The sequence below is a fragment of the Trichoderma ghanense genome (genome assembly GCF_004382785.1).
Source record: "Trichoderma ghanense strain CCMA-1212 chromosome Unknown scaffold_7, whole genome shotgun sequence".
NCBI lineage: Eukaryota > Fungi > Ascomycota > Sordariomycetes > Hypocreales > Hypocreaceae > Trichoderma > Trichoderma ghanense.
This window is the reverse complement of record NW_027395670.1, coordinates 907,151-934,409: the sequence shown is the minus strand read 5'-3', so window position 1 is coordinate 934,409 and position 27,259 is coordinate 907,151. Positions and strand designations below refer to the sequence as shown.

At 52.4% G+C, this 27,259-nt stretch overlaps 7 protein-coding genes across 7 annotated transcripts; 4 read left to right on the top strand and 3 right to left on the bottom strand.

Moving 5' to 3' along the window:
• Positions 1 to 5,165: 5,165 nt before the first annotated feature.
• On the top strand, positions 5,166 to 6,370 carry CCMA1212_006448 (Mannosyl phosphorylinositol ceramide synthase CSH1; the record flags this gene model as incomplete). The annotated part of the gene is made up of 2 exons (XM_073703670.1): positions 5,166 to 5,570; positions 5,675 to 6,370. 2 exons carry the CDS (start codon positions 5,166 to 5,168, stop codon positions 6,368 to 6,370), a joined length of 1,101 nt encoding a protein of 366 aa, XP_073557723.1.
• A 1,785-nt stretch (positions 6,371 to 8,155) lies between these two features.
• Positions 8,156 to 9,081, bottom strand: CCMA1212_006447 (uncharacterized protein; the record flags this gene model as incomplete). Its single annotated transcript, XM_073703669.1, has 5 exons — positions 8,156 to 8,265; positions 8,376 to 8,541; positions 8,618 to 8,727; positions 8,841 to 9,047; positions 9,078 to 9,081. 5 exons carry the CDS (start codon positions 9,079 to 9,081, stop codon positions 8,156 to 8,158), a joined length of 597 nt encoding a protein of 198 aa, XP_073557720.1.
• A 468-nt stretch (positions 9,082 to 9,549) lies between these two features.
• Positions 9,550 to 9,866, bottom strand: CCMA1212_006446 (uncharacterized protein; the record flags this gene model as incomplete). Its single annotated transcript, XM_073703668.1, has 2 exons — positions 9,550 to 9,557; positions 9,626 to 9,866. The coding sequence occupies 2 exons, from the start codon at positions 9,864 to 9,866 to the stop codon at positions 9,550 to 9,552; spliced, it is 249 nt and encodes an 82-aa protein (XP_073557719.1).
• Positions 9,867 to 17,957: 8,091 nt separating this feature from the next.
• Positions 17,958 to 18,134, bottom strand: CCMA1212_006445 (uncharacterized protein; the record flags this gene model as incomplete). The annotated part of the gene is made up of 1 exon (XM_073703667.1): positions 17,958 to 18,134. The coding sequence occupies one exon, from the start codon at positions 18,132 to 18,134 to the stop codon at positions 17,958 to 17,960; it is 177 nt and encodes a 58-aa protein (XP_073557722.1).
• Positions 18,135 to 19,831: 1,697 nt separating this feature from the next.
• CCMA1212_006444 (uncharacterized protein) lies at positions 19,832 to 20,453 on the top strand. The gene is made up of 2 exons (XM_073703666.1): positions 19,832 to 19,992; positions 20,099 to 20,453. Exons 1-2 carry the CDS (start codon positions 19,903 to 19,905, stop codon positions 20,231 to 20,233), a joined length of 225 nt encoding a protein of 74 aa, XP_073557721.1. The 5' UTR covers positions 19,832 to 19,902; the 3' UTR covers positions 20,234 to 20,453.
• Positions 20,454 to 21,654: 1,201 nt separating this feature from the next.
• On the top strand, positions 21,655 to 22,176 carry CCMA1212_006443 (uncharacterized protein; the record flags this gene model as incomplete). Its single annotated transcript, XM_073703665.1, has 2 exons — positions 21,655 to 21,710; positions 21,753 to 22,176. The coding sequence occupies 2 exons, from the start codon at positions 21,655 to 21,657 to the stop codon at positions 22,174 to 22,176; spliced, it is 480 nt and encodes a 159-aa protein (XP_073557717.1).
• A 3,854-nt stretch (positions 22,177 to 26,030) lies between these two features.
• CCMA1212_006442 (uncharacterized protein) lies at positions 26,031 to 26,530 on the top strand (the record flags this gene model as incomplete). The annotated part of the gene is made up of 4 exons (XM_073703664.1): positions 26,031 to 26,048; positions 26,158 to 26,264; positions 26,333 to 26,349; positions 26,427 to 26,530. The coding sequence occupies 4 exons, from the start codon at positions 26,031 to 26,033 to the stop codon at positions 26,528 to 26,530; spliced, it is 246 nt and encodes an 81-aa protein (XP_073557716.1).
• Positions 26,531 to 27,259: the final 729 nt, after the last annotated feature.

Here is a 27,259-nt window from a genome sequence, read left to right as displayed (position 1 = left end):
TGCCCTCGCAGATGTCGTGCTGGCGACGCACCCGGCCTCGCCCACCGACCTGGACATGGCGAGTGTGTTTTTGGGCATCAAGATCGACAAAGTAAGGGAAAAACTGCAGCTCCTGCAGCTGTTGGATAAGCCTGTTGCTGGCCCAGGACGTCCAGTTCGACGCCGGGAAGTACTGCCACAGGGTGAGGAGGTTGAGGTCGGTGAACTCGGCCCAGTTCCGGCAGAGCTCAATGGCATGCTTCAGATCGCAGTCTTTGGCAATGATGGAGAAATGCAGCCAGCCGTCTCGAGACATTGCCTTTTCACTGGCGTGATTCCACACACTCTTGCCACAGATCGTCACTCGAGTTTTCTGAGGCCTGGAGCGTGTCGTCTTTTCCTTCTTGGGTAGAGCTTTATACTGGCGGTCCGCGATCTTGTCCATCAGCCATTCACCAGAGTCAAGATGGCGATAGCGGTTGTGGTCGGTCATCATGTCGCGGATGGTGTCTTCGTCATCTTCCGAGTCGGAGTCTTCAGATTCCTGGTCAACATCGTCTTCTGCGTCATCCCCGCGTGCAAAGTCGGCGCATGCATCTCGAATTTCCTGGAGACAGGGGCCTTCTAGCTTCAAGCAGATGTCGCGCAGGTCCGAGTCGACAAGGTCGGCATCGTTGAGAAACTCTTCCACGCTACCGGCTTGTAGAGCTGCGGGCAACATGGAAGCTTGCGCAAGCAAGAGTCGGCAGAAGAGCAGCAGCTTGATCTCCCTGATGTCCTTGATCACAGACTCAATCTCGTCGTTGGTCATGGGCGCCGTCCTGGTGTGAGTTTCGTAGGGGTTCTCCAGTGACCCAACGAGTTGAAAGCCGGAAACATTGTCCAGCTTTTTGTCGACTCCCTGGCTCAGGCGCTTCCTCATCTCCTGCTCTGTTTCGATGTTGTACTTGTCGGGCACATGGTGGGCAGCGGCTAGGTCTTTTGGATTGCTTCCTTGCATGGCCATGAGCTTGCTTTGGCCCCTGTCGGCTGTTGAGGCCCCTGTATTGCCATCACCGCTAGGCTTCTCGGCATTCGCCTTGGCCTTGGTCTTTTTCTTGGCTTTCTTGGAGGGCCTCTGGCCCTCTTCCGCCGCGGGAGCTTCTGCAGAAGCCTCTGCATCCGCCGCCTTCTCTGCAGCCGCGGGCGCTGGGTCAGCTGGGGAGTCCTGGCTGTCGTCGGCGTCGCCAACATCCATCCAGAGGAAGTGCTTGATCAGATCAATATACTGATTGCGCTTGTCATGGCCGGTGTCCTTGATGGGATCCCACGTCTCGTCGCTGTCCCATTCCTCTGCTGACATCGCCATGCGCTCTCGGAAAGCAGCCTCGAGATAGGCATCCTGGCTCTTTTGTTCCTCCTCTCGCCTGGCCTTTTCGAGTCTGGCCTGCAGCTTCTCGCGGTGACGTTTAAACAAGGCAGCCTCTTGCTTGATCTTCTTCTGCTCCTTTTCACGGTTGGCCTCTTCTTCTTCCTGTGCCTCGCGAACCCAAGCGAACCATTGCTCTTTCTGATAGAGTACGTCAGCAGTTCGCCTTTCCAGCCTCTCCAGAGACCGAAGAATGGTGTGGCGGTTGCTGCTGAGCTTGTCGAGATAGGCCTGATGGCCAAAGTCGATCTGGAGGGAGTAAAAGTGCGTGTGGTGAAGCTTGCGAGCATCTATGACCTTTCCGGTAAGGACATATCTCCTGAAGAGATATGAATGCAGTGCCCTGAGGGTCTCCTGGTCTTCAACGTCCTCAAAGGTCTGGTTTGCGAGAGGGACCTTGGATGTCCCGAGGTAAGCCGGGGGATCGGCCTCTAGCGCATCGAGTTCGGCATTTCGCCGTTTGTAGCCCTTGTAGAGGCCATAGACCTGCTTGGCGTGAAACCAGCAGAAGATGCCGTTGGCATGGGTGGCCTCTTTGGTGCATTTGCTAGCATCGGAGAGATGCAGAGCCTGACGAGGGGATCATGGTCAGTTTCTTCAAGCAGTCAAGCAGTGAGGGTCTGAGTTGAGATCTCCTGCATGTACCTAGCATTCAGAGTATCCTTGAGTCGTGGTGCAGGTACCGACAATGTGAGATCAGAGTCATATGCTTGGTCGTTGGGCTGTTAGGCTGGGGTACCAAGACCAGAATTTCTACCTATATCGCGGCACATTCCCCTTGGGACACGGCCATTGACGCCCTGCACTTGAATATACAATACTGCGCAGTCAATGATCACAACTGAAGCCTCGGCACGGCAATTGCCTGTGCTGGAGTCAGACAATACGGGCCTGTATGTCTGAGTTGAAGCCCAAAATGCGCCACGCGATGGCGATGCCTCGAATCAATTTACTTGCCCCTCTCCCCCTCAACGCGAAATCACGCGTTTCAAACGCGCTCCATGGCTGACTAAGCTACTGGGTTGGGAGTGGGGCTGGACAAATTGTGAGCATCTCCCTGGTCTGATAAACGAAGAAGGGATTGACGAGGAACAGGCTCAAGCGAGTCAAAAGTGAGGTCAGACATGAGGCAGAAAAGGCGAATCTATGTCTGAAACTGGATGAGTGACGCAACCGTTATCTGTTCAGCAAAAAGGCCATTTTTCTCGGGTTCCAGCCCGTATCTATCGTTGTTCACGCATTTGCGCGCTTACATGTCATTAGCCACGCCGCAGCAGTTTAACTGAGGCTCTCACAACATGGACATAAAGACCCCTATCCATGATCCCGCAGAACAAGCTGCACTGGCGATGGCCGCATAGCCGTCATCAACCTTGCAGCGCGAGGCTGAGAGCAAAATAAAAAGTCATCACTGCAGCAAGTGACGGTGCTGGTTCGGTCATCATACATATTGCATCATAGCAAATACGGTGTGCAACCCCTAGGCGTTGCCTCTTGAAATAGTATCGGCCTCGTCTTGCAGCAGATTGGACATGTCGCCATCAGATGATCCCCTCCCACCCGTTCGGCGCGTCTTGTTTCCCCGGCTTTAATCTGTGATTGAACAGCTCATCTTGAACCTTCGGCCAAGAGGTCGCATGTGCCTGTTTCGAAGGTCCTTTTGGGCGGCGCAGCCGCATGATGCTCGCAACTGTGTCTCAAAAAAACGCCCAAGGAACACGCAAGCAGTACATCCTCCGAACTGTACACAGCCGATCCAGACGTCATCTGGCAAGCGAAGTAATGGGGAGACTCGTGGGCAAAAGGGCAGAAAGGGTATCATGACAGTATGTAGTACTTGCAAGATCCAGTTTGCTGAAGAACCTGCACAGACAGCAGACAGGCCTACAGGCCTCCAACGGGATCATCAGCGCGGACTGCTCCAATCTGCTGCATGGATCCAAGCTTGCCTTGGTTGCTCGACCCAACAGCCCTCGACTCAGGACGGCTCTGCACGCTAGCCGGCATGGACTCTGCCCAACCCCGCAATAGGGATCAATTTGCTTCGACCGACGGTCGCAAGGAAAAGCGCGCATTAGCCTCGGGGAGGCCAGAGGGTGGCGGCAACGGCGCATGGACTGGATATAGTATCTTCAACGGGAAGCTGAGGCCAACATCGCAACAGTGAAGGCGGGAGCCCTTCAGACCGTTGATGAGGACCCCTTCCGACGTTTCTTCAAGCCAACCACATGTTGGGCGGCCCGAAGCTCGCGAATCGCGACAGGTCGTCCATGTCAGGGGTGGCAGGATTCTATCTTAAAGTCCCTCGTGGGAGCACGAATCAGGCTAATTGCGAGGTTACGCACGAAGCTTGCTGAAAAGGTGCGCAAGGGGTTAAGAAGAAAAAAAAAAAAGGGTCCAGCAGTTGAGGGCCATACTGTACTTTGTATGTACATAAGGTAGAATGATAGATAGTCTAGAAGCTTGAGGGAAGATAGCGCGAGAGGGATAGAATTGGCACAGTATTACAAGAGGCGCGGCATTACTAGTACCCAGGACAAGCACCAGTATCGACGGTAGGACCAAGTACTCCGTGGGATGTGCAAAACCGAAGAAGCGAGCCAGCGCCGAGCCCACAATCGTCTCGAAATCTTGAATCTTTCATCCTCAGCGTTGATCGTGGGCTCCGCCCCAGCGCAGTGCGTCGGTCGCGGGTTATGAGGGCCATAGAGGAGCTGGAGAACGCGCGTCGAGTCCCCCCAGCCGCTCAATCTACGGTCGGTCGGTGGCCTTTTTCAAGATAGATTGACGAAATCAAAGAGCCTGCGACTGGGGACCGTCCAGATTATGCCCAGACGGGCAGACACGCTCGGGACGGCATCATCTTGGGGCTTGCGGCAAGGCAAAAGGAGCTTGCCAGATGGTGCTTTCAGGGCGCATTACCTGATGTTGTTTCTATCCAGTAGTACTATTGGATATGCAGCTTACATACATCTACCCTCCATCTGCATCTGCGAGCGTATTCCGTGTCAGATACACGTATTGGCAACGCCGCAAATCGCTGTGCTTGGAGTAGGACTGCCAAAAGCAGTGTGGCCATTGTGGGGGGGTTGAGCCGGGGGACGAGAGGGTTATGCTCGGATAGGGATAGGCGCCGAGGGAAGTCTTTGCGCGTACCTGACATGGATCGCTGCAGAGGGACTGGCAGACTGGAGCCATTGGACGGTTGCTTGACGGCTGGAGGCAGACGCCACCTGCTGCTGATCCGTCTGGACGTGTCCCTGAGGACAGTCGATCAGGAGGTACGACGGGATACGGGCGAGTACGAGGGCTCACGGATAGCTGTAATACCTGCGATCTAAGAGGTCTCACCACCACGGTACTGGGTATCTATCTATGCCATCGGCTACTGTATGTTCCTTTGCTCCATGTTCCCATCTCGGACAAGCCAGCACAAGGTCCCCTAGAGACCCTTCAGGCCTGGGCCCCCCAAACTCGCATCGCCTCCCTGTTCGTCCCGGCCAATCAGCAGCCCCGGCCTAATTTCAGCCCCTGTCTGGCTTCATTCTCTCGCCTTTGGCCGTTGCTCTAGCGTCCTTGCCTCTCCATAGCGGCCTTCGCTCAAGCGCAGTGATAAAACCTCTGTTGCGCTACAAGTTCACCCACGCTCTCTTCATGGCCCTCATGCTGCTGGTTTCGTGATTTCCACCAGTCTCTCTACTGTATTTCTACTCTGTTGCTACTTCGTTTCTTCCTCCCTTGACTCCCGTTTCACCACATCTCAGCAGCTTCGTCGGCCATGTTTGGCAGCAACGAGCGTCAGTATGATGAGGAGCGCCAGGAGCGCCTGGAGCGCAACTCGCCCTCGTCGTGCCAGCGGTGGTCCATGAAGTATCTGCGCTTCCCGAGGCTCACCAGGTCCGCCGCCTTCATGCTGCTGCTCGTCGACTTCTCCATCGTCTGCCTGCTCGTCTACTCGCTCGAGCCGCTCATCACGCTGCTGCGCCGCAACGACGAGCTCTTCAGCCCGCGCATCACCATCCCTCGCAACGCCTCCTGGGGCTCCTCGCACTTCGACGACGACGTGAGCCACCCGCGCATCCCTCGCATTCTGCACCAGACCACGCCCAACACGACAATTCCCGAGAAATGGGCCCAGTCGCAGCGCAGCTGCCGGGAGACTTATGCTGATTTTGAGTACATGGTGAGTCTTGATACCAACTACCTAGGCGCTGCTCATGTGAAACACTCATGAGTTACTGCGCTCTCTTGCGTTTCTCAAACACGACTGACCACAATCCCCTCCAGCTGTGGACCGACGAGCTGGCTCGCGACTTCATCTCTACCGAATACCCCTGGTTTGTCGAAAACTGGGATGGCTATGCCTTCCCCATCCAGCGCGCCGACGCCATCCGCTACTTTGTCCTCCACCACTATGGCGGCATCTACCTCGACATGGACACCTTCTGCAACGAGACCATTCCCCTGGAGGAGCTCGAGAAAGGCCCTGGTCCGCACTACGCGCTCTTCAAGTCGACGCTGCCCACCGGCGTCACCAACGACTTCATGATCACCACCGCCAGACACCCTGCCTACGCCGCTGCCGTCTCCAAGCTGCCTCTGTTCTACGACATTACCCGCTTCTGGGCCGAGATTCAGCCTTACGCCAACATCATGATGTCCTCTGGGCCGCTGTTCCTCAGTCTTGTTGTCAAGGACTACTTGCTGGGACAGCCCTCATTGCCGTCACCGACAGTCCAGGTCATCGACCCACCCGAACTGGGACCATACATCACCGACCTCGAGAGCGCCACCTGGCACAAGGCAGATGCTCACGCTCTGATGTGGCTGGGCACTCGCCCGTGGACCTGGTTCCTCGCGGGAGCCATTGGCCTGATGGCAGGCTTATACCTCATCAACTACCTGCTGATACTGGTATGCGATACTTTCGTTCGCAAGGTTCCATCCATAACCTACGCCATCAAGGAGAGCAAGCTGGCATAAGGCAGCGGCGCGTCATTTGGGGAGGCTCTTTTTCTTCGTACATATATTGCGATAATGGCTGCAGCTTGTACACTACGGATTCTGATTTACGGCGAGGAGTATATTGTTGACATGACAACGGACGGTGCAACGGGTTAATGATATGATACTGCTCAACACGCTACCCCCCTCTAAACTGGGAGCCGGTTTTGCGTCCTTAATAATAAAGAAATAATAGAAATGCTGAACTCCAACATGGATTACTGAAGTCGCATGAGGCCGTCGAGATAGGGAGTGTCACGAGCTTGTTTCTCAACATTTGGCTTGTACTACCCATCACCAAGGGGCATGGTAGACGCCAGCAGGCATACCTGGCATTCAGAATTTTGTCAAACACCAACAACTGTGCTTGGAACTCATAGGTACATTCGCATTAGCCTAGAAGTCGAGCAGCCACCATGTTAGTGCCATGAGACGCAGCTCGTCAAAATGATGAGCTGCGGAGAGGCAGCAAGGGAACGGAGCTCCAAGAAACCGCAGCACTCGGTGGGATGGAGCCAAGCCAGCCTGATGACGAGTCGCAAAGCCTCACTGGCAAAGGCAATGGCAACGTCAGATGGGGTCATGGGTTGCGTATGCAGCGCGCCCTCGTCTTCGTCAAATGGTGGCTCAGTGACCGACTTCTCGTCGTCTGTTGGTTGCTATCGTGCATTGCCACACTCACCTATTGATCCGGCTACAAGGCGTTTGTATTTGAAGCTAGAAGCCCTTGCAAGTCTACTTGGAGGTTCTGTCAATGTGGCTATGATGAGAGAGTTGGGTGGACGGTGTGGTTGTATGCGTTTCTAGAACTCGTGTCGGAGATTCCTTCGTGACGAAAGACGTCTCAGGCTGTACGGGTTGAATGGTATTCCAAAGTGTACTTGTAGGTACGATGCATCCCAACGAAGAAGCTGTGTACCGTTCACTCAGCAAAACGAACAACCCCATTCTCTCCATCAATCGTTGAAGATTGTTAGTAAAAGCGTGGCACCGATCCAACGACGATTCGTCGTTGTGAATGCATATACTCTGATTCGTCAATCCCAGCTTTTGAGGCTTGCGGTGGCTTGCAATGACATCCCAGCTTTTGTCCCACGCCCTCGGAGCAAATTCGTATTACCGATGCCCCCCTGCCAAGCCCTCTGGATCGAAACCCCACGTTTTCTGGCCAGGGAGTGGGTGTGGGAAGTGATGGCGGTTTTGGTTTTGCGGAGACTGGAGTTAGGATATGCGGGCTCGAAGAGTTTTGACCAGACGCACGAATGGCTATAGAGGTATATTCTTTGTACATGTATGTAGATTGGAGTGTATATAATAGACGGCCAGTAAAGTCCGGAGTGGTATAAAGGAGTCTAGTGTTGCCGCAGTCATTTTACTCTGGCGGGATGATCGTGCAATCAAACTCCGCCGTGTGTATGTATGTAGGTGGTCTATCAGGCTTTGACACAGCAGTCAATGAAAATCACCCTGTTTTTACTTGATGCATCAGGGAGTCGATGACGGTAAGAAACATCAGGACAGCTAGCCGTATGCCAAGGAAGCCAGACTTTCAGTCCACAGTTTGTAGATAGTCACGTTAGAATGTAGGTATAGAGAATTATATGGAATGGGCGACCTGTACGGCCAGCGGCCGAGAGAATTCCTTCTTAGATAGAAATATATGAGTAGTCAGGAGCTATCAGACACAATTGTCTGTTCTAAACAAAGAAAAAGACACTTGGAGCGCACGATTCAAGTTTTCTAGGCCTCCTTTTGCGATGTACATCACCTGGCACGCTTCACGTACTTGTTCGACCTAACAATCACCCTTCCAATATCGTTCTTCAGCGTGCCTAAATCCTTTGCGTTGGGATTCCAGGACCGGTAATTACGCTCTACGCCGTATTACTATGCACGAGGCTTCCTCATCGAGTCTCCCAGATCAAGGACAATTCGCGCGCAAGGTGGAATTTAGCGATGATAGGGGCTCTTCATCGCGATTTACGCTTGAAGGGTTTCTGCTGAAGGCCTCGTTGATCTAGAAACAGTCGTTCGGGAAGATGGGACAAGAAGAGGCATAAAGTGTATTGCCTGGTTAGTAGTGTCGAATAGGAAGACTGGCGGATGTGAGGGAATGGCTTGAAGAAGATCAGGCCTTGTGCAGTTGATGACTAGATGTGTCACTGTTTCAGCTCAAGGCCGGTTACCGCCTACAGCGAAATACTCTGGTCAACAACGGCCAGCAACCAGAAGCTCCGGCACTTTGCCAATCTTGCTTGTCCAGGCTGCCGTAATGACTTCTTCGGCTTGGAAAGTATTCTTCGCCACTTGACATGCATCTGCGCCAATGCCGCTCGCTACATGTTCTCATAGCTTGGATTTATGAGCTTCAAGGCGCCAGACGGCATCACTTACAGCTGGCAGGTAGCAAAACCGTCTTACCTTCTAGTCAGATTTTGTACTGTCGCACAACTTGTTGTCATCCCACTCAATGGTTGTGAAGCAATCTCAGCGAAGGTAACCTCCTTGGACTTCAATATGACGGATTTCTTCTCATATTTGGTATACTCGCTCCATTCATTAGCTATGTGGCAAACAGCCATCTGATATGCGGGAGCTCGAAAGAGTTGGTACAATCTGACTTGTTGATCATAGGTTTTACTGAGAGGAAATATATCTGCCAACGACAAGTGCTCACCGTGAGCACCCATTGTCTTGAAATACATCGGTTTTTGCCGCCAGGACCAGGAAACCTCCTATATATAATCTTTCTTCATATCCCTCTCAGATCAAAACGCAAGTACCAAAAGAGTGTTCAACACTTGCACCCCACACAGAACGCCTTCGGGAATCAACCCTTTAGCAGCAAGCTTCATGGTACCCATCAAGACGATATGGCATACAACACCAGCTGCAATTCCCCTATAAGCACCACCTAGTGCCCTGAGAGCAAAAAATGCGCCTGGAAAGAACAGCATTAGAGTGGTGGTAAGGCCTGGATTATACCTTGGTCCAACCAAAATTGCTGGTAATACGTGCGTCAACCCGTTGATAAGTGTCAGTCCGTAGAAGCTTCTCGCATTTCGGATATTGAGTCGAGCGGCAAGCCCAGTGATCCAACGAGTGAACCGTTGACGAAGAGAATGACGAGAGAAGTCAGCGGGCATGCCTCAACACTCTCAAAGCCCTGGTTGACATCTATCAGCTGAATGAAAATAAAAGGAGTTTACTGCAGGGACCATACCAAATTCTTACGAAAGTAGGCTTGGAATGCATACCGCCTACCCAAGAAATCGTAGCCATGTTCTTCAAATTGGTGCAGCAGGTAGATGGGCAACGCAGCGTGCATCCACCAGGCTTTGTCGTTCAGTAAGGAGCTCCATCGACGTTTCACTCTCGTATCGGCACTCAGTGATGTTGGTGACTTGAGAAGCTCAAGGATTAGGGGAATTCCCGCAATCATCCCGATAAATGGCCAAGCGGAGAGGAGGCCCATGGCGTCAATGTAGATAAGAGGCAATAGAGTAATTGTAAATTGCCTGACAATTGTAGACGAGGGGTTGTAGCTCTCTTAGCGAAAGACGATGAAGGCGTCTCAAGCATGGTATTTATAAATGCCCCCAGACACCCACAAACTGCTTTATACCTGGACACAATATTCAGCATAGTTACTCAGCGCTAGACGTATGTTATCTTTCCATCAATTCTGTAGCATCGGTGATGTTCTTCTTGCCTCGTATTGCAGAATTGAAATATTACTCAAGAACCAACTCATATATGACTGCTGGATGGTAATATCGCCGATTGGTCGCAGGGAGCTTACGGCTTCGCTGAGCCTCACTCACAGTTATGAAGGTCAAGTAAGAGCAGCATTTTGTCTACTTTCGGCCGAGTTTGTACGAAAATACAAAGTAAATAGAGCCAAACACTTGTTAGTGGCCCGATGATTGTATCCGAGTTGGTGCGAGTGTTCAGGATATGAGAACTACATCTCACCGCGCTCGTCAGCTGCACACAACCAGCAACTGAGGCACCGTTAGGAGTTGTTTTATTCTAAGGAATATGACTCATCCAAGGCTGTTAGCCTGATAAATGAAGGGGAGACTTGAACATGTGTGGACAAGGACTGTGCCTCTTTATCATAGTTGAGACAGAGCAGGACATCAGATCAGTACTTCATCTCGCAGTAAAACACCATGGCCCGTCGAAACAGACGAACGCTAAGATCTGACTTGAGACGTACTCGCTGAACATGAATTCCCGGATCACTGAGCAGACTGACCAAGCTTTGTGCTCTCTTTTCATGCGACGTACTACAAAGAGTATTCCCAGCGAGAGCCTTGTCCAAGGGTAACTTACATGTGCCTGGTTACGTAGGGCACATACCTTGGATTAGAACTGCTGCTCCCGCAACGGCACGTTCCAAGATACAAGCAACTCAATCTTCAAATACTTGTGCATCAACCGTAACCGGCCTACAGGTACTGAAACAAGTTTAACAAGGTTGTTCATCCGTCAATGCTATTGTAACATTCGACGGACGGCTACCTGCAGGAGAGAATAGCGCTCCCCAGCTGCGATGCAATTCTGCACTGTGAACTCTTGGAAGACGGATCGCATGCGATTATCAGGTAGCTGTGACGGCCTCGTTGCAGGGGTCTTGCCAGTTCTCGGGTCGCTACATCAACTCAAGCCTCTCACAGACTTGGGAGCACGTTCGGGACAATGGGATGTATGCAAGTGGGCTGTTACAGAAGGCCTATCAATTCTGGATACGCCCTGGGCTCTGCTTATAAACGCTCGCTTATCACGTTGAACGGTTCAACTTCAGTGACGGAATCGTCTAAAATTGCAGTACGTACGAAGAGTCCTAGCAGATCTACTACCTTACCGAGTTTCATCCAATCTGGGGTGCGTGATTTGCAAAATGATCTCTTACCATTGGTTAGGACACTCAGGCATGGAGGTATATTTGACCAGCTTAGCATACAGGATCAAACCGGTATATCCGCTTTTTCCTGCTCTGTTCGGTGATGAAATCTCTTACGGTCATTCAGGGAATTTTTGTCAGTGGGCTGGGTCCCTGGTCGAGCAAGAGATTGTCACTGATTCCACACCTCCGTGTGTAAGCGAAGAGCCTCCATTAGCAGTCAAAGTAGGCGAGAACTCGTTCTACCAAAGGCCGATGCCTGCACTGATAGACGCTGCTGCGCATGATCCCTTGCCTCAGGGCGTCGAGGGGTCGGCCATTGATGGCAAAAGAAGACGGAGTGTTTAATACCCAGACGGCCATGCTATTACGCCGGGCCTGGACACCAAGTACGAGAAGCAGTCCCATTTTCCGATGCACGGAGTTATCAGGATTATCCCGATAAGCGGCATGAGCGAAGACCATGGCATCGCTAAGCCGCAAGTTTCTGCATCTATCGGGCCGTCTTATCAAGGGCAGGTCGGAGATTGAGAATCCACCACGGGCCGCTCCTAGCCTCCTGTCGGGAATGGAGGTCTGGAGAAGAGCAAATATGAGTTACGATCAGGCTACTCCGGGCAATACTGATGCTGCATTTTGTTCGAATACAACCAACGCAAACGTGGAGACGCAGCACTGCATAGGGCTGAAGAAGATGGCCGTCGTATATTATCCCTACCGAGGGTACTTGCATGCGACAGCCGCAAAGTGTCGTCCATCCGGAAAATAAACGTAGCATCATTGGAGTCCTGATGATACCATGTGACGCTCGTGAATGTGCGTGCAGTCCCAGACAAGAAGCAAGGGCTGGCTATCACTGGCGTCTATGTAAAAGAAGAATGCTTCCTCACACACTGTGACGTATGTACTGATCTTGCATACTAAAGCTTGGCATCTTACTGTGAAAGGCCTTTTTTCTTCTATTTAATGGCGAGGCACAACTGGGCGGATACTGCCGGAAAAGCCGAGGGCCTGCTTATACAAGGCGACTGCCATATTGTTGACAGTGGGATCAGAAGAACAAGTACCACCCTGGAGAGGCTCGGAGCCCAAATCGAGGAGCCGAGCACGTTTAATCTCTCGGTGACGCTGTTGTCAACACAGCTGCAAGCTTATAGAATACTTGGTTCCCCTAAAAGGGGGCGGAACCTCCGTTAGACGCAGAAACCTCATTGAAGGCGAATACACCATCAGAAGAGTGTAGTATACAGTCCTCATAACTGCTCGCATTTCAAAGGCGCGGGAAAGGCCGTACTGGAGAGTAGGTCATTGGTGCGCGAACAAGCCAACGCAGAGCAGAGAAACTGGGTAGGGAACAGGGGGAAGAGACGGGAGATTGGTCCTTATAGGTAGGTGACAAGTATGGCGATCCGCCCACATATAGACGTCCCATCGGCAATGTATTTCGTTCTTATGAGAGATAATATAGCAGTGCGCAGCTTACAAAGAGGTAATCCCGTGGACTTGGCAGGAGAACGCGAGCTGCGGGCGTGGATGAGACTCGATCGCTTGTTGGCTCGTTGCTCGTGATCACGACGCTTGTGGGCTTCGCCTATGATTGTGTGACTCCGTAGTTGAGTGCATACAGAATGGAGGGAGGACGCTTGAAATTGCCCAAGTATGTAACTTCGTTGTCATAAAAGAGGCTTCGAGAGGGCTCAAGTTCCTATCCGGAGGAGCAGGCAACGAAGAAATGCATCTGCGCCCTTTGGAGCAATAAAGCCTCAGCAGCCCTCTCGGGGACAAGGAAGATTGAATACTTCTACCTGCTTCTACTAGAAAACTCTTACCAGCTGCCACTTGCTCGCTGCGAGCATTATAGATCCCCAATCGAGTGTTGCTCCGAGCGGCAGGGATACAGGGCACAAGAATCTCCGCCAAACATATTGGCAAGTCGGTGCCAGTTGCCAGCCTCCTCGTGAGAAGAAAAAAAAAGAAAGGAAAAAAAAAAGAGAGACTCCGGTCTCAATGCCTGGCAGAGGGGACCCTGGAGGGCGGGTCTTGCCCACTGTCCCACGACTGAGGCTGCGCACAAGATGACATCCTTCCACCTTTTGGAAGCATCAACTCACAGCCATGCAGCAATCATGCGCATACTCACACCCTCCCACGTTACATCTTGTGGGGGCACTCCGTTCAACGCCGAACAAACAGACGGAGCGTGCATTCTCACCCCAGACTGGGCATAGTGGCCCGAGACGATGCCGTGCTCATCCATCACATGGCACCAGGAGGGGTCCGAGTCAAGGGATGGCGAGAGCCGATGTCTGGCAGACCGAGATTATGACCCAAAGAGCATCATCCAAGTCCGTAAACTCATCCCGGTGGTCCTTTTGCGAGGCCATGTTTGGGGGCACAGATAAGGGGAAGGGGTATTGCTGCGAGGTACGAAGTGTCCCATCAGATGTTGCCGGGAGTGGCCCGTAACTGAACTTTTCCTCCTTTGCTTCCGAGTACACGCGATGCCAAATACCTTGGACGGAGAAGCAATGCAGGCAGTACTGATGAGAGCAGAGTTGCCAAGGAAGGAAGGGTAGGGGGGCGTGGCCAAGCAATGATCGTCTTGTGGGCGTCTCCAGGCCTCGGACAGTTACCGTTGGCATGGGAAATGGGCTCGACAGGCATGAGCAAAGCATGGACCTCATGGCGTCTACGGGCACTGATCCTTCTACCAGGGTGAGAGGCTCACAGCCTTTGGTGACACTGACGTACTGTATCTCCCATCCCATGGATTGGTTGTGAAATAGGTATAATCTGCCCCAATGGTCTCTCAGCCAGCCGGTGTCTCCTGCCGGCGATTGTACAAACCAGCAACCGTCTATGCTGAGGACCATGCCGCTCTGTTGGTCGGCGGTGGGTTGCGGGGTGTGCAGCGCATCGAGCAATTGCCCGAGAGCCTGAGCGTCCTGCATACGGTTGAGCTGCCTTGTGCTTCATAGAGGTAGTGTTTGCTAAGGAGGACAGATAGAGACTCGACTCTATAAGGCTCGTCCCGAGGCCATTCGTATATAAGCTGGAAATGCATGCATGTAGCATCCCAACCGTATTTCCGTAGGACATGCCAGATTGTTGGCCATCAACCCTAACGCTTTTCCCGGATGCCATGGTTCATATCCCAGAGTTGACAGCCGACAGAGCTTCCGCCTCGGCTGCCTCGGGTTTCTGCAACACCAAGGTATCAACCAGGCTGGCAGGGCTCGAAGTTTAGTTGAAAAAACGCATCATTTGACACTCTGCCATGCTCGAAGCCCACCGAAACGGCCCATCATGACAGCGAGGGATACTGTTTGGATGAAACATGGGCAGCCTTGACTCGCACTGCTACTACATGTAGACTGGCGAAGGCCGACTCCTGCAAAGTTCTTACCCAAATTGACATTTTCTGGACCTACGTACTCCGTATAGGCGCAGACTTGGAGTTGCAGCGTGTGCGAGCGTCCAGAGAAGCCGTTGGATATACGAATCTCCCTGTTGAGACTCCTAAGCGAGGCGCAGCGGCGAGTTGACCGCTGCGATGCCGGAGCACCTACCACCTCGAGTCTCTCCGCAGCAGCCCACTAAGGCAACACGGTGCTTGGGCCAATGCAGCGCCTAGGATACCGGTATCCTCAGTCGTCAGCTGGTGTTATCAGTGCCCCATTACTTTGCTCGTAAAGATGTCTTGTCACCTCTTGAGAGCTTTCCCGCATGAACCGCAGCCGATGCCCTCGGAAAGCAAGGGGAGCAAGGCGTGTAAGTCAACGGTGCCAGGGGATACATCATCGGCGCCATCTCCGAAGCATTCCCGGTCTTTTGCATGCCAAAGCATTTGAATACTTGAACAGGTCGTCGTCGTACTGCTACAGGTACTTAAGCGGTTATAGATATCGTCAGATGTTCGAGACTGAGAAGCAAGCGCGCTTTCCGCTCAGCTCAACGCTGCAGGCGTCTCCCGACCGCTTCCTTACCTAGCAAGGTTCAAGGGCTATCGGCCAGATGTCTCTATTCTCCCAATCTTGACCAGTAAGCGCATGAATGACTGAAAACAGCGCATGGGCCATGCCATTAATGCAGAGGCTTTCTTCGTGTAGGCAAGCAGACACAACTACGTGTCTGGGTATGAAGACAGGGATGGTGGCATCTTCAGCCATCGCTTCGAGCCATCTTTTATGCTCCGCGGCTGGTCTACATTGAGAAATTGGAGGTCTCTATAAAGTTAAAATCGCTCGCAGTTTTGAGCGAAATTCCACTTGGGGCAAGCAGACTTCAACACTTTGGAGAAGGGAAACACGAGCGCTTTCTAGCCAGCTATAGCTCTCCCGATGGCAAAAGAGACTGTCATCCGTATTGGAGGGTCTAAAACCCTATTCGTCAGTGAATTAACCATACTTTCGCACGCATACACAACGTTTGCGCGAGGAGTTTGTTGCATTTAGTTGCAGGTAGCGAACGAAGTTCGTCCTGGTACCCTGAAAGAGGCTGGATCGTCTATTACCACCGGTCTGACGGCGTTTACCTTTCGCTACCTCCGTTGTTACGTTCAATGCGTACTTTCTCGGTTCGTCGGCGCGTCATTCGAGGATGCCATGACGGATACTTACGGAGACACGAGAATAAAACAGGGGAAGTTGATATTCACATTACGCAGCTCAAGATAGAAACGAAGACTTTTTTCGCAGGACGCTGAAAGAGCTTCGAAATCGCTATATCCGTTGGCAGGCCTCCATCATTCTTATAGTTGGCTGTGCACCGCTAAAGTCTTCAGGTGATACATATTTTGTAGACAAGCATGCAGACGAGCATATGAGACACAACACTGCCGTGATACCCCATGTGTACATGGATGCGGCCGTGTTCGAGAAAGCTTGTGACTGATGAACACTGGGAGAATGAAGATGGTTCAGTCAGTACCATAGTATCCCTTGGGTAAGATACTTGATCACGACCCATGTTAGCACGGGAGAAGAAGATTTGCGAGAAATATATGTACTGTTTCGGCTTCTCCTGCATTATGTCTCCTACTTCCAAGATAGCAGACTCCGTAACTGACAGAGAATGGGGCGTCATGCACGACATAAACTTGGATGCAGTTATCTTGTCGAGATGGCTGCTAAACCTGGCGTGATGCAAGCATCAGCAAGTTCTCTGGACCCATCAATGACCTCGCCTCCCAGTATCCCCATATCGCAGGCGCGACACGATCATCTTCATGTTCATAAACCTGTTTCTTCCAACCTCTTTTAAGAGAAGGGAAATAAATTGCATAGCAAACTTAAACTCCGATGGAAAGGGCCCGCAAGGTGATTCCTCGGAAAGCCTAGGAGGGGACTATAGTGACGGGCTCGAGAAAGGCACGATTGCCTGTTGGCAGAAAGCTTAAGAGACAAGGCACAGCAAAGTTCATATTGGCGGGGAAGCATGGACGTTAAGATAACCGCAACGTGACAACACGATCGACGACTGGGACCTCCCACCTTTCTCCTTATGGTATCATGGACGCGGGAGGGGTGGCTTCTAAGACGGGGGTCCTAGTCATGAGTAACTCAGAATATAGCACAGAACTCTGAAAGACTCCTGAGTCTCCAGGCTGAGTGATCCAACAGGAATTGTTGTCAGATATTGCCGAGAACCTGCTTCGAAAGATGCCTTTCGCTGGCTGTAGAAGCCCGTGCCCATTATACTCTCTAAAGGAACCGTGTTCCATGTCCCAGATGACCGGAAAAGTCGACGATTGCATTCTTCGAACAACCAGAACCTTCTGCTGTTAGGAGGACGGCTTGAATTGGGCACAAGTTGATGGTCGAACAGAAGTTTGGCTCATTGTTGACGAAGCGGATGACTCTAAGATTCGGTCGTGCAAAGACTACGACACCGCATCGCTTAAGAAGCAATGCTAGTAGACCTTATTTAGAAGGGAGAGGCTGCATATCTCAAGTTATCGCGAAGAGTGTGAGGACTGAAGGCTTTTGACCGGACCACGATCCTTCAAGATTCTGGTGCAAAGAGCAACGCGTAAAAGAACAGCCAAGAAAGGTTCCTTACAGTTGTATTATATGCTTAAAGAGCTTCAAGCATGTATTCCACTTGCAATCCGCCCCCTGACTTACCTTTGAGCGATATCTTTGACAGATGCGGTGGCCAACCCAATGGATGAGGCTATATATCACGGATCAGGGCTGTCTTGATAGGCGCGTCTGCACAATATTCTCATAAAGAATAATGGAATCACGTATGAATACTCATTGACGCGATGAGTGTAAGTGTTGTTGCCTTTCCGCTGGCTGCGTACTACTTGATCGACACGGACTCTGTGGACTCACAAGTGCCATCAGCATCTCGAGTTCCAAGAGTATCACGAGAATTGCTAGAGAGGGTATTCTGCGATTTGGCACAGGCAAAAAAAAATACCGTTCCAACTTACAGCGGCGGTTACAAAGCCTTGCTGTCTTGACTCGGGATCCGTGAGTTCAGATCCGGCAAGATCTCTCGCGCAATTGCTATCGTTGTCGAGGCAGCAAAGACCACCGTCTATGTATTCAAACGTCGCCCAGCTGTATATATTACCCATTAATGCCTCGCCGAGATGGGTCGCATCGAGCGATTATCTACAGGAGGCGGTCAATGGGCAGCTGGTGGATATTATTCCGAGGCAGCCGCCATAACGAGCAGGATACATGCGCCGAGAAGCTCAAAATGGCCAAGCAGAGGCAAACACCAGATGTCTATCCGCTGGACTGCCTCGCACGGAAGCTGCGGAACGTTGGCAGTGGTGTCGCCCAATTGCCAAGATGTCAGACGCTCCTGAGTCTCATGCATCGTCATCGTCGCACTCGCTCTCGCGCCTCAAGCTTCGCGTCCGCTTCGTCTGGTTGGCAAAGAGGCTGTCTGCCATACTGATTGCTGTATGCTGCCACCAGTAGATGCCTCCCGGCATATAGAATACGATTACAGAAAGTTTCGGCTGACGACTACTGCATACTATTCGCCCCGGCCTCGGTAGAGTCTAGACAATGGTTGAAGAAGCCTCTAGAAACACCACACATGCCCTCACCCTTCCCTTCACACCCTCCCAACTCGAACAAATGGAAAGGTAGCTAGTGGAAGTAAGCCAGGCCACCGTAAGCTCACCGTTTGTGGTCGGCTCTCTACCAAAAGTCAAGGCTGCAGGACGCATCTAGACATGCATGATGCTTCGAACCATAACCACCAATATGCTTCGTATCGGTAGTTAGCCAGCGACCTCTGCAGTATGGAGTACATGAACGAGTACATTAGTCGTGCATGCACACGTCAAGCTGCATCCACAGGGATCCTCGCCTACATTTCCGTCCCTTTCTTTACCGCCATGTAAAAGCGGAAATGATGTGCTTCGAGAGCCACCGACGACTATTTCCGGCATTCCTTTTGCTGTTTCCAACTTCTGCTAACACAAGCGATGTTTGATGTTCAAGCTCCGATCCTCCTCGTTCGTGAAGGTAGCGCTGGCCTTGCTGATGATTCGGGTGTATGACTCGTTAGAGCGTAATCATGCGTATCAACGATGCCCTTATGCACGCCTACAGAGCATCAAACGGCTGCAACTTTACAGTTTGGAATCTTCGCGTTAATAACGTACTACAGTGAGCACAACAATACCTTTGGTGACCATGTTGAGAATAATATGTGGTATATCCATCGCTAGGATTCGCAAACTCCCTCAGATTGGTCCGTCCGTGTCCCGAGAGCCGTACACGAATTACTCGATCCGTCGAGACGGAAAAAGCCGTCGGCGAACAGGCATCGGCCAAGTTAGGCCAAGTTTTGACCTTGTGTTTAATGATTATTTCCCGTCTTATTGTTGATAATCCCCTGGGCAGAAAAGCTGCGAAGCGGGCAGTCTGGCATTTCTTTACTATGAAGGCGTCAATCTGCCAAGCAATGTAGACTGTGTCTATCAAGTCGAGAATGTGGCAAGGCTCGGCCTTATCTATCTCTGCAGGAATCATAGCCTGCATTGCAAAAATGCTCCGTGAGACTGCGATCGATCTCGATACCTGATGTGGCCACAGATTCGGGTAACTGTGCCATAGATGCACCTTGTGCAGATATCATCACACTTGATAATCGACGAGAAACGCCATCGTAAGCGCAAGATCAATGCGTAAAGTACGCAATCATGATGACGAGGTGCTCACGGCTTGAAACACAGGAATACTTGGCAACAGACTGCCTGAAGCCGCAGTCCCGCCATACTGGGACAAGCGACAAGCCGCGAACCCACTGATGCAGCTCAGGCTCATCGACAGCAGCGTGTTATTAGTCCCAGCAGGTTGGTGAAAAAGCGGCACAGTAGCATGATTACAAGCTTCATTGTTCCGCCCTGACCATCTCTGCCTAGTCTCGGTCCGAAGCGGACGAGGCCCGTAGCTTGGAGCTGGCTGCCACCGCTTGGAAACAAAGCACTACTATTACCGCATGTAAGCCGAACTAGAAAGCAGAAGACAGTCGAAAGAAAAGCTCTTCTCGCTCTCAAGTGACTGGGCGGAGAGCTGTCCGTGTCCGCTAATCCGCGTCGTCCCGTCTTCGTCACTGCGCAAAACTGGGGATGCGCCATCGCAGACGAGGTGGTCCGTCATCACGAGACGGAGACAGGTCCGCAGAAGCTGTCCATCAAGGTGCCTGGAGCGGCTCGCAGGTAATCAAACTCTGTATCTTTGGTGGCATTCCATTTGTTAGAGCTTGAGCGGCGACATCCCCATCTTAGCCGAGGATCTCTGCCACATGGACACTTATTCCCACAGATATATGCACTACTTCGTGGAGGCCCTCAGTTGATTACAATGGACAAGCATTTCACCACAAGCCGCACACCGTCCTGTCGGCTATCCAAAGGCGTCAGAACCAGCTCGCCAGCCCCAAGTGGAGGCCGGACATAAGACTCGGCCGCTACCAGGGGCTAGCAGATAAGTCTGCTGGCCCAAACTCTGCCTGTGTTTCTCGAAGTAGCGGTGCGAGGCCCCTTCAAGGTCTCGTGTGTGCGCGAGACGAGAACAGTTGCTTCTTTTCGGCAATGCCCCGTGCCGAGCTACGGAGGGAATTCCACCATCTTGGAGCAGAGGCAGAAGGAGAATGGATTAGACGTTTCCATCGCCAGTGACATCTCTTCATGCACGTCATGGGCGCACATCTCCGTGTTCATGCAACAAGGCCCGAAGGACGGAGGACTTGACACGAGCAGGCAATCAAAGCATCAGCAGAAACAGCACCGGCGTGTGGCAAGGAACACATGGAGAGAGTGGGAGGGCGAAGCTCACAGGCTGCGCCTGACGGAGCTCGCTCCGTTGCTTCTTCGCTTGGACGTGAAAAAAAAAAAGGATAGGCGAACAGGACCCTGACCTACGAAAAGGCTCAGCCCTGGTAGCTTCTTCGTTTCTTTTTTTTGCTCCAGCTCCCATATCCTGCATCCTGGGAGTTCCCAGAGACAGGTCATTGGTGACGCCGTTGATTGGCCAGGCGGCAGTTACGTGTAGCTTTTGGGCATCGCACCCCCTAGCTAGGTAGACGAGGCCCCCTTGGCTTTTCTGCCGTCGATTCTCGTTCATATTGCTTCTTTTTTCGTATGCGGCATCTTCCGTCGCTTGAGGGGTGTATATTCACCGCGTTGCAGGCACTGCCTTTTGTCTCTAGCACCCTTGGGAGGCGTAACAGAAATCGGTGGGCGCATCTATTTGTTCCATACATGTTCCATTCCCCTTCTAAACTTGGGGCCGGGCCAAGGGAAGGGGGACCACGAGTCTTTGGTGCAGCAGATTCATGCTGGCCGCGGCAATATCGAAATGGAAAAAGCCGACACTTGTTTTCAGTAGGCAGCCGAAGCTGCCGATGACGATGCCAATGACGAGAGAACTGGAGTCTCGCATTGAAAGGTGTGCATATTGCACGTCTTGGTTAATAGTTGTGAGACACTGGAGACGGTCGTTAGTTCAGCTTGACGACGCGATGCTGCGTCCCAGCAGATCGGGCCCGCCGTGACAATGACGGTGGCCGGCATGAGATTCGCTACTAGGCCCTCCGGGAGGTGAGCAAGAGGAGCGGTCCGAGCAAACGATTTGGGCATCAGCAAGGGGGAAAGAGAAGATGGTAGGTCGCATTCGAGGTTGACCGTTGAGGAGGCCATGTGGGGGGGATGTGTCAAGAAAATTTCCTTTCTTTTCTTTGATTTCATTGCTCGAGCTTTGGGAGGGCAGGGGTTTCCGCCACGATGGTTCACAACGGTTGTCACAGAGCTGTCGCTATTTGTATAGGGCCGAGTATGGAGTTTCTTCGTCTAAAGAGTGTTGCGCTGAATGAATCGACAATGGCTGCCGAGAGCCCAGGACAACTCATATGGCAGCAACGGTGTAAGATCAAGGCGTATGTCTGTAGTGATCATCAGTACGAGTACATACTTCGTAGGACTTTGTCATCCCGAATTCTTTTCAGCGGGAGGCAACGAAGCTACTGCGGCCTTGCCGGCCGTGCCCATGCGGCGACTCGGCCGGTTCCTTGCATTCGAGAGGCAGACCAGCTCCCGCACGGACGGCTGCATCGTGTCATGACCACGACGCAGGAGCCCTCTCCGGACCGCCTTCGGCCAGCGGCCATCGAGTCGTTGATCGTGACGGCCAACTTCAAGTTCAAGCAGGCTGCTGCATCTCTGGAGTTCCCCGATACACGCCCTGTTCCACCCTGGGCTCTGCTCGAGTCAAGCTGTGGGAGAGAGGCGATGGGCGATGCGATGCCCTGCTGCGGTTACGAGTTTGCCGGACTTTCTGATGGGCAATGGATACACTTCCTCGTCACGCAGGTATCGACGCTCGGGAATAGTATGAGAATATGACAGAGCTGCGTATATACGTGTACCTGCTCCATAACCACCACATGCAGCCCACTCTGATCCGGGGACTGCAGGCTCCATCTGAAAGAGAGAAATGACAGAATCCTTGCCAAGTGCTGTCTCGACTGTCACATGTTATTGGTTGTCCGTGGTGTGCTCTCAGATCAAAATCGTGTCTCAGCCAGTGAGTATGAAGTGCTCGCAGTTATAACTCCACGCACTACTAGTAGTTGTATTAGCTGTCAGACCAAGGGCGCCGTAACGCGGCGCGGCAGGGATTTCGCAGCCCAAAAGACAGGCCACGACGGGCAAATCGGCATTCAGTCATGATTCTTCAACCCGATGGTTCAGATTCGAGGCCATTTTCAGCCACTCCCAGGCGCTCCCACCGATTTGGTAGCCCGGGCCAGGGGGGGTGATCCGCTGCTCTTCTTGCCCTCAGGACGGAGTGCCGCCATAGGACTAGTGGTAGCCAGGTGATAAATCACAAAAACCCACGATGCAACGGGTGGTACTTTGCCGCTCACGCTCTGCTTTGTTGCTCCCCGCCAAGTGGGCTGACGAGGTTTCCAGAAGGCTTCTCTGACTCTGTCGCTCAATGGGCGGGTCCTCGCTGTCTCTTTCGACCATTGTTTCGAATAGGCTGTCATCTTTGGAGCCTCGTATTCCCTGCCCGAGCATGACGAAGGCGGAGGGGGGAGAGCAAGAAATTCAAAGCATTTGTGGCTATGGGACAGACTTGATGGACCAAGCAAGTGATCAATCCCTGCCGTCGTGATGAATGAAAGGCAGCCTTTGTGGTGTGCAAAGTACTGTCCCACACCAAGGTGGTATCGCCGGTTCTCGCACGCCTGGGGGAGGTAATAAGGCATGCCCGACAAAGTACGGAGTACTTCGTACAAGGTGTAATTAAATCAAACTCCAATCTCTGGATGGCGACCCAAGTTATCGAACAAGAGCCACGCTGGGGGCCTGGGCCTGGGCTGGTTCAGAAGCTCGGGCTCTCGAGCATGGTTCCCATCCCCCAGCTCGACATGCCGCATCAATGGCACACCATCCAGACGGACCCTTTTCTGGCAACCATTCACGCTTTCACTCCTCGAGCCGCCGCTCGTGTAGAAGAGACTGCAGCCAGTCATGGCGAACGAAGCAAGTCATGACACCAGCTTTGCGTACCCGCCCTTCTGTATTGTCCAAAGTTCCCACACTTTTTTTCTGCCAGGACGCATGACTTGGTTCGTTTTTCTTCTGCGCAATGAAGAAAAGTCCTCGGTGATTTTTTTTTTTTTCTCTTGGCTTTTTTGGCTTTTTTGTTCTGTTATTGGCTTGCCCTTCCTCTTTTCATCCCACGCCGTCCTTTGCGACTCGCCACAGGCTTGTTGGTGGCCAATGGGGGGGTTGTCTGTTCAATGCAAAGAAAGGTGAAAGAAGACAAAGCAAGTGTCAGGCCATTCATCCGTAGACATGGGATGCCACTGTACTCCTCAAGAGAGCCCGAGATCGAAGCAACGAGCGTGGAATGGAGGGCAGAGGCTGCCATCCTCGACCAGGTTCAACTGCAAGATTGTGGGCTTGACCTACCGACGGCTCCAACCACGTGGGTTGTATGGACCAGTGTAAGCAGCAAGCCCTTCTTGCGTCTTCACCGGTTTCGAATCTTATGCATGTGTGTCTTTTGAGTTTAGCCCGAGTGCGGGTGGTGCATTGCAGCAAATAAGTTGCTCGGCCAATGACTGCCGTTGAGCGTCGTTCTCGGTTGTCGATGATCGAGGGAGCGTCGACGGCAGCCGCAAGTTGAAGCTTGGATCAAGGCATGGCTTGCAGATGCTTTGCACACAGGATCTGCTAATGTACGGAGTGCTTGTTCATACATACTGTACAGCAATAATAGTTCGGTGGCCAAAGGCCTCGCTCCTCCGTGCATCTGCTGTTGAGCTTCTCGCCATGGCATTGGATTACGAGAATACAGGGTATTCCCTACAAGGCGGCACACTTCCAAAGCCCTCGCACAAGTGGATCACCACCAGAGCATCCCCAGCAGTCTGCAGAGGGGGGGGGCTGTCATTCGTCATAAAGCTGCTTCGGACAAGCCTATCGACCTCGTCGACCGTCTGTCTCATGACCAAGTTCATGGCAATCATACCATTTCCGTGACCGCCGCTCCTCGTCTGCCGTCCAAATGTAGATGCTCGCAGCCTTTCGATATCAAGTCATTGCGTCCTGCACCCTGGGCATACCCGACAGAGTGGGTTGGTCTCTTCACCCCTCGTCGGACATCCTCCCCCCTGCCAGCCAAAGGAGGGGGGCAAGAAAAGAGGAAAAACGCAAAAAGGAAAAAAACACCTGGAATCAGAGGCGCTGAATGGCCCGAATCCCCATGTCTGCCGTCTTTCTTCAACACTGCAGCAGTACCACGCAGTAGCACCACGCAGTGCCACGGGACAAGACGGCGAGAGCCCAGGCTAAGGCGCAAGCATGTCCGCAGCTCCCAGAAGCTGAAGGAGGAGGAATGGCCCTGTCTCGCAGCGGTGAAGATGAAGAAGAAGCAATGAGATGGATTGGATGGGCGGATGGCAGAGCCCGTAAAAACAATCAGCCAGAACGGCCCGGACTCGCTCGTCAACGTAGTTTGCTGCAGCATCCCGTGTCCAACTAAGCTGGTGGAGGGCAAAGATAGTGGCGGACCGTTCCCCTCACCATTCATGGTCAGTGAGGTGCCCAAAGTTGGCCCTATGTACGGGACTGGCACCAAAGTGCGCAACTACTCCAATCAGCTTGGCCTCCAAACCATTCGCAGCACAATGGATAATTGCTAAAAGTGCTTCCTATTTTAGAGCCCCGACGCCACAGCATGGCCTACCAATGAAGGGTTCGAGGCGTCTGGGCTGGGACATGGGGCCTTTAATTCCCGCTCGACAGACCGGACCAGACCAGACCACGCCAGACGAACAGCTTGGACGTTGCACAAGCAGCATCGTCCCCCGTACGTACATGTCCACGCCAGTATGGCACGTATGCGCCTATCGAGGCAGAGCGCCATGTTTCTGACAGCAAGAGGGAGAGGCAGAGCCCCAACCAGGGCAACAAGACGACGGGACTGGATTCACTGCCATTCCATTTCTGAAGCCCCTGCAAAACATCCACACACCCCCCCACTCGCTGAAGCTCTCTCGCACAACACACCCTCCTGGCCCTCTTCTCGGCCGTTGGAGATTCCTGTCCGCACACACCCCCTTCTGCCCCCAGACGTCAGGGCAAGGGCCCATGGATGGCAACACCTTGTGGGCAAACGGTTGATGGGTGGCCGGGGTGATACTAGTGCAAGCTGCTGTATGCGGCGCGTCGGACAAGTACCACTACAGAGTCCCTCGTACTACCCAGCAAGCAACTTCGCAGACTGAGCAGGGGGTGGGCCGCCGCCGCTATGCCATGGCCGCTCCGGTACCTTCACGCCTCTTCTTTCTCTCTAGTTCTCGAGGTGGAAACAAACACTTGGAGGGCGGGTCACCACTCTTGTAGTTAATGAGACAGCTCGGCATCGATGTCAGTCATGGGAATCCCGGAGACGTGGGCAGGTAAAAGCGTCCCTGTTTGACGGCTAGCCATATAAACGTTGGCCTCCCCCCGCCTGTCTGCAAGCTGCTGCATTGGGCTTCATTCATGACAGCGAACTAACTTAGAGCCTTCTCCATCATAAATTCCACTCCGGCATTGTGTTTACCTATCTGCTCTCTGCCTATCTGCTTGTCCAATTTCTTGACCTCTTCCACCATTGTGACAGCAAAGCAGCATCTCTCCTCTACGATACGACGCAGAATCCTCCTCTCTTCACGCCACCCCCGGACATTATAGCAACCATGTGCAACTACATCTACGTACGCCTGCCCACCATCTTCTCTTCTTCTATATCCTCCCTCGATGCTAGGATGGAAATGCAGGACCAGGGATGTGATGAATGCTAACACGAGTGTTCGCCACTTACAGAAGGAGCTGAAATGCCAGCACCACTACCACCTGGTAGAGTCTTGGTGCCCAAAGTATATTGCGACTGAGCGACGATGCACTCCCATCATTGTGAGCAAGCAGTACTGGTGAGTCCCACATCTGATGATTTGTGCGTCGAGGCAATGTCAGTGTGCTAACATATGTGTGACTGCAGGGGTGACGATATCTGCGGTATGCCTCGTCGTGACTACCACCCGAGATGATACTCTTATCATTGCATCGGACTTGACACTAACATGGACATATAGCTGCTTGCCGCGAGCGCCAACAACCCAGCAATCACCCTTGGGCGAAGCTCATCCGCAGGCCGGCAGATCGAACAGCTCCACAAGCCTCGGTTCCCGCTCGATAAATGCACAATCCCAAGCCAAACTCAAGACAGCGGGACAATCATATCTTTCACTGCAAACTCTTTACACAATGAATGGGGAACATGGTCAAGAAGAAAGAATCTGCTTGGATCGGGCCGCTACCAGTGCCCAAGAAGCAACAGGATCAGAGTTGATGGATACCGCCGAAGGAGGAGACGCCTTTCTTCTACCTTCATTCACTGGACCAACACTGGACCAACACTGGATTAACACTTGGGCATGATCACGCATCCTCCACACGCGTACATGCGGACGCACACACGAACCACCACAAAAGCAACAAAAAAAAAAAAAATCACAACGGACAAAAGACAGCATGGAACGGGGAATGGCTGATACTCTCCCTCAGGTGCAAACCTGGTTCTCGGCCCATTTGTTTTCGCCCCATTTTCACCAAGCACGCATTCTCCGCTAGGATCTTCCTCTTCTCTCTCTTTTTCTTGTCGTTTATTGAACTCACGGGACGGATCTCTGCGGGCGTTAACTTATTTGGACACATCGGCTGCAATCGGGCTGAGCTGCATCAGCCTCTTACAAGGCAAAGAGGAGGAGTTTATCTTTTTTTACCTGGGCATGGGATAATTGGGAAACAAAACAAGCGCTGCACAGTTCGGCAGTGCAAAGGCACCGGGGGATGGTCCAGCCTTGGCCAACCAAACGCCATGGTATCACGACAAGCATACAAAATTCCACCAGCCTGCGAGGGAAAC

Excerpts from the sequence above, each read along its gene's own strand:
- CCMA1212_006444 (XM_073703666.1), top strand. The coding sequence starts at position 19,903 with ATGCGCCATCGCAGACGAGGTGGTCCGTCATCACGAGACGGAGACAGG. Across the intron at positions 19,993-20,098 it reads GTGCCTGGAGCGGCTCGCAG|ATATATGCACTACTTCGTGG; the intron begins GTAATCAAACTC and ends TTATTCCCACAG.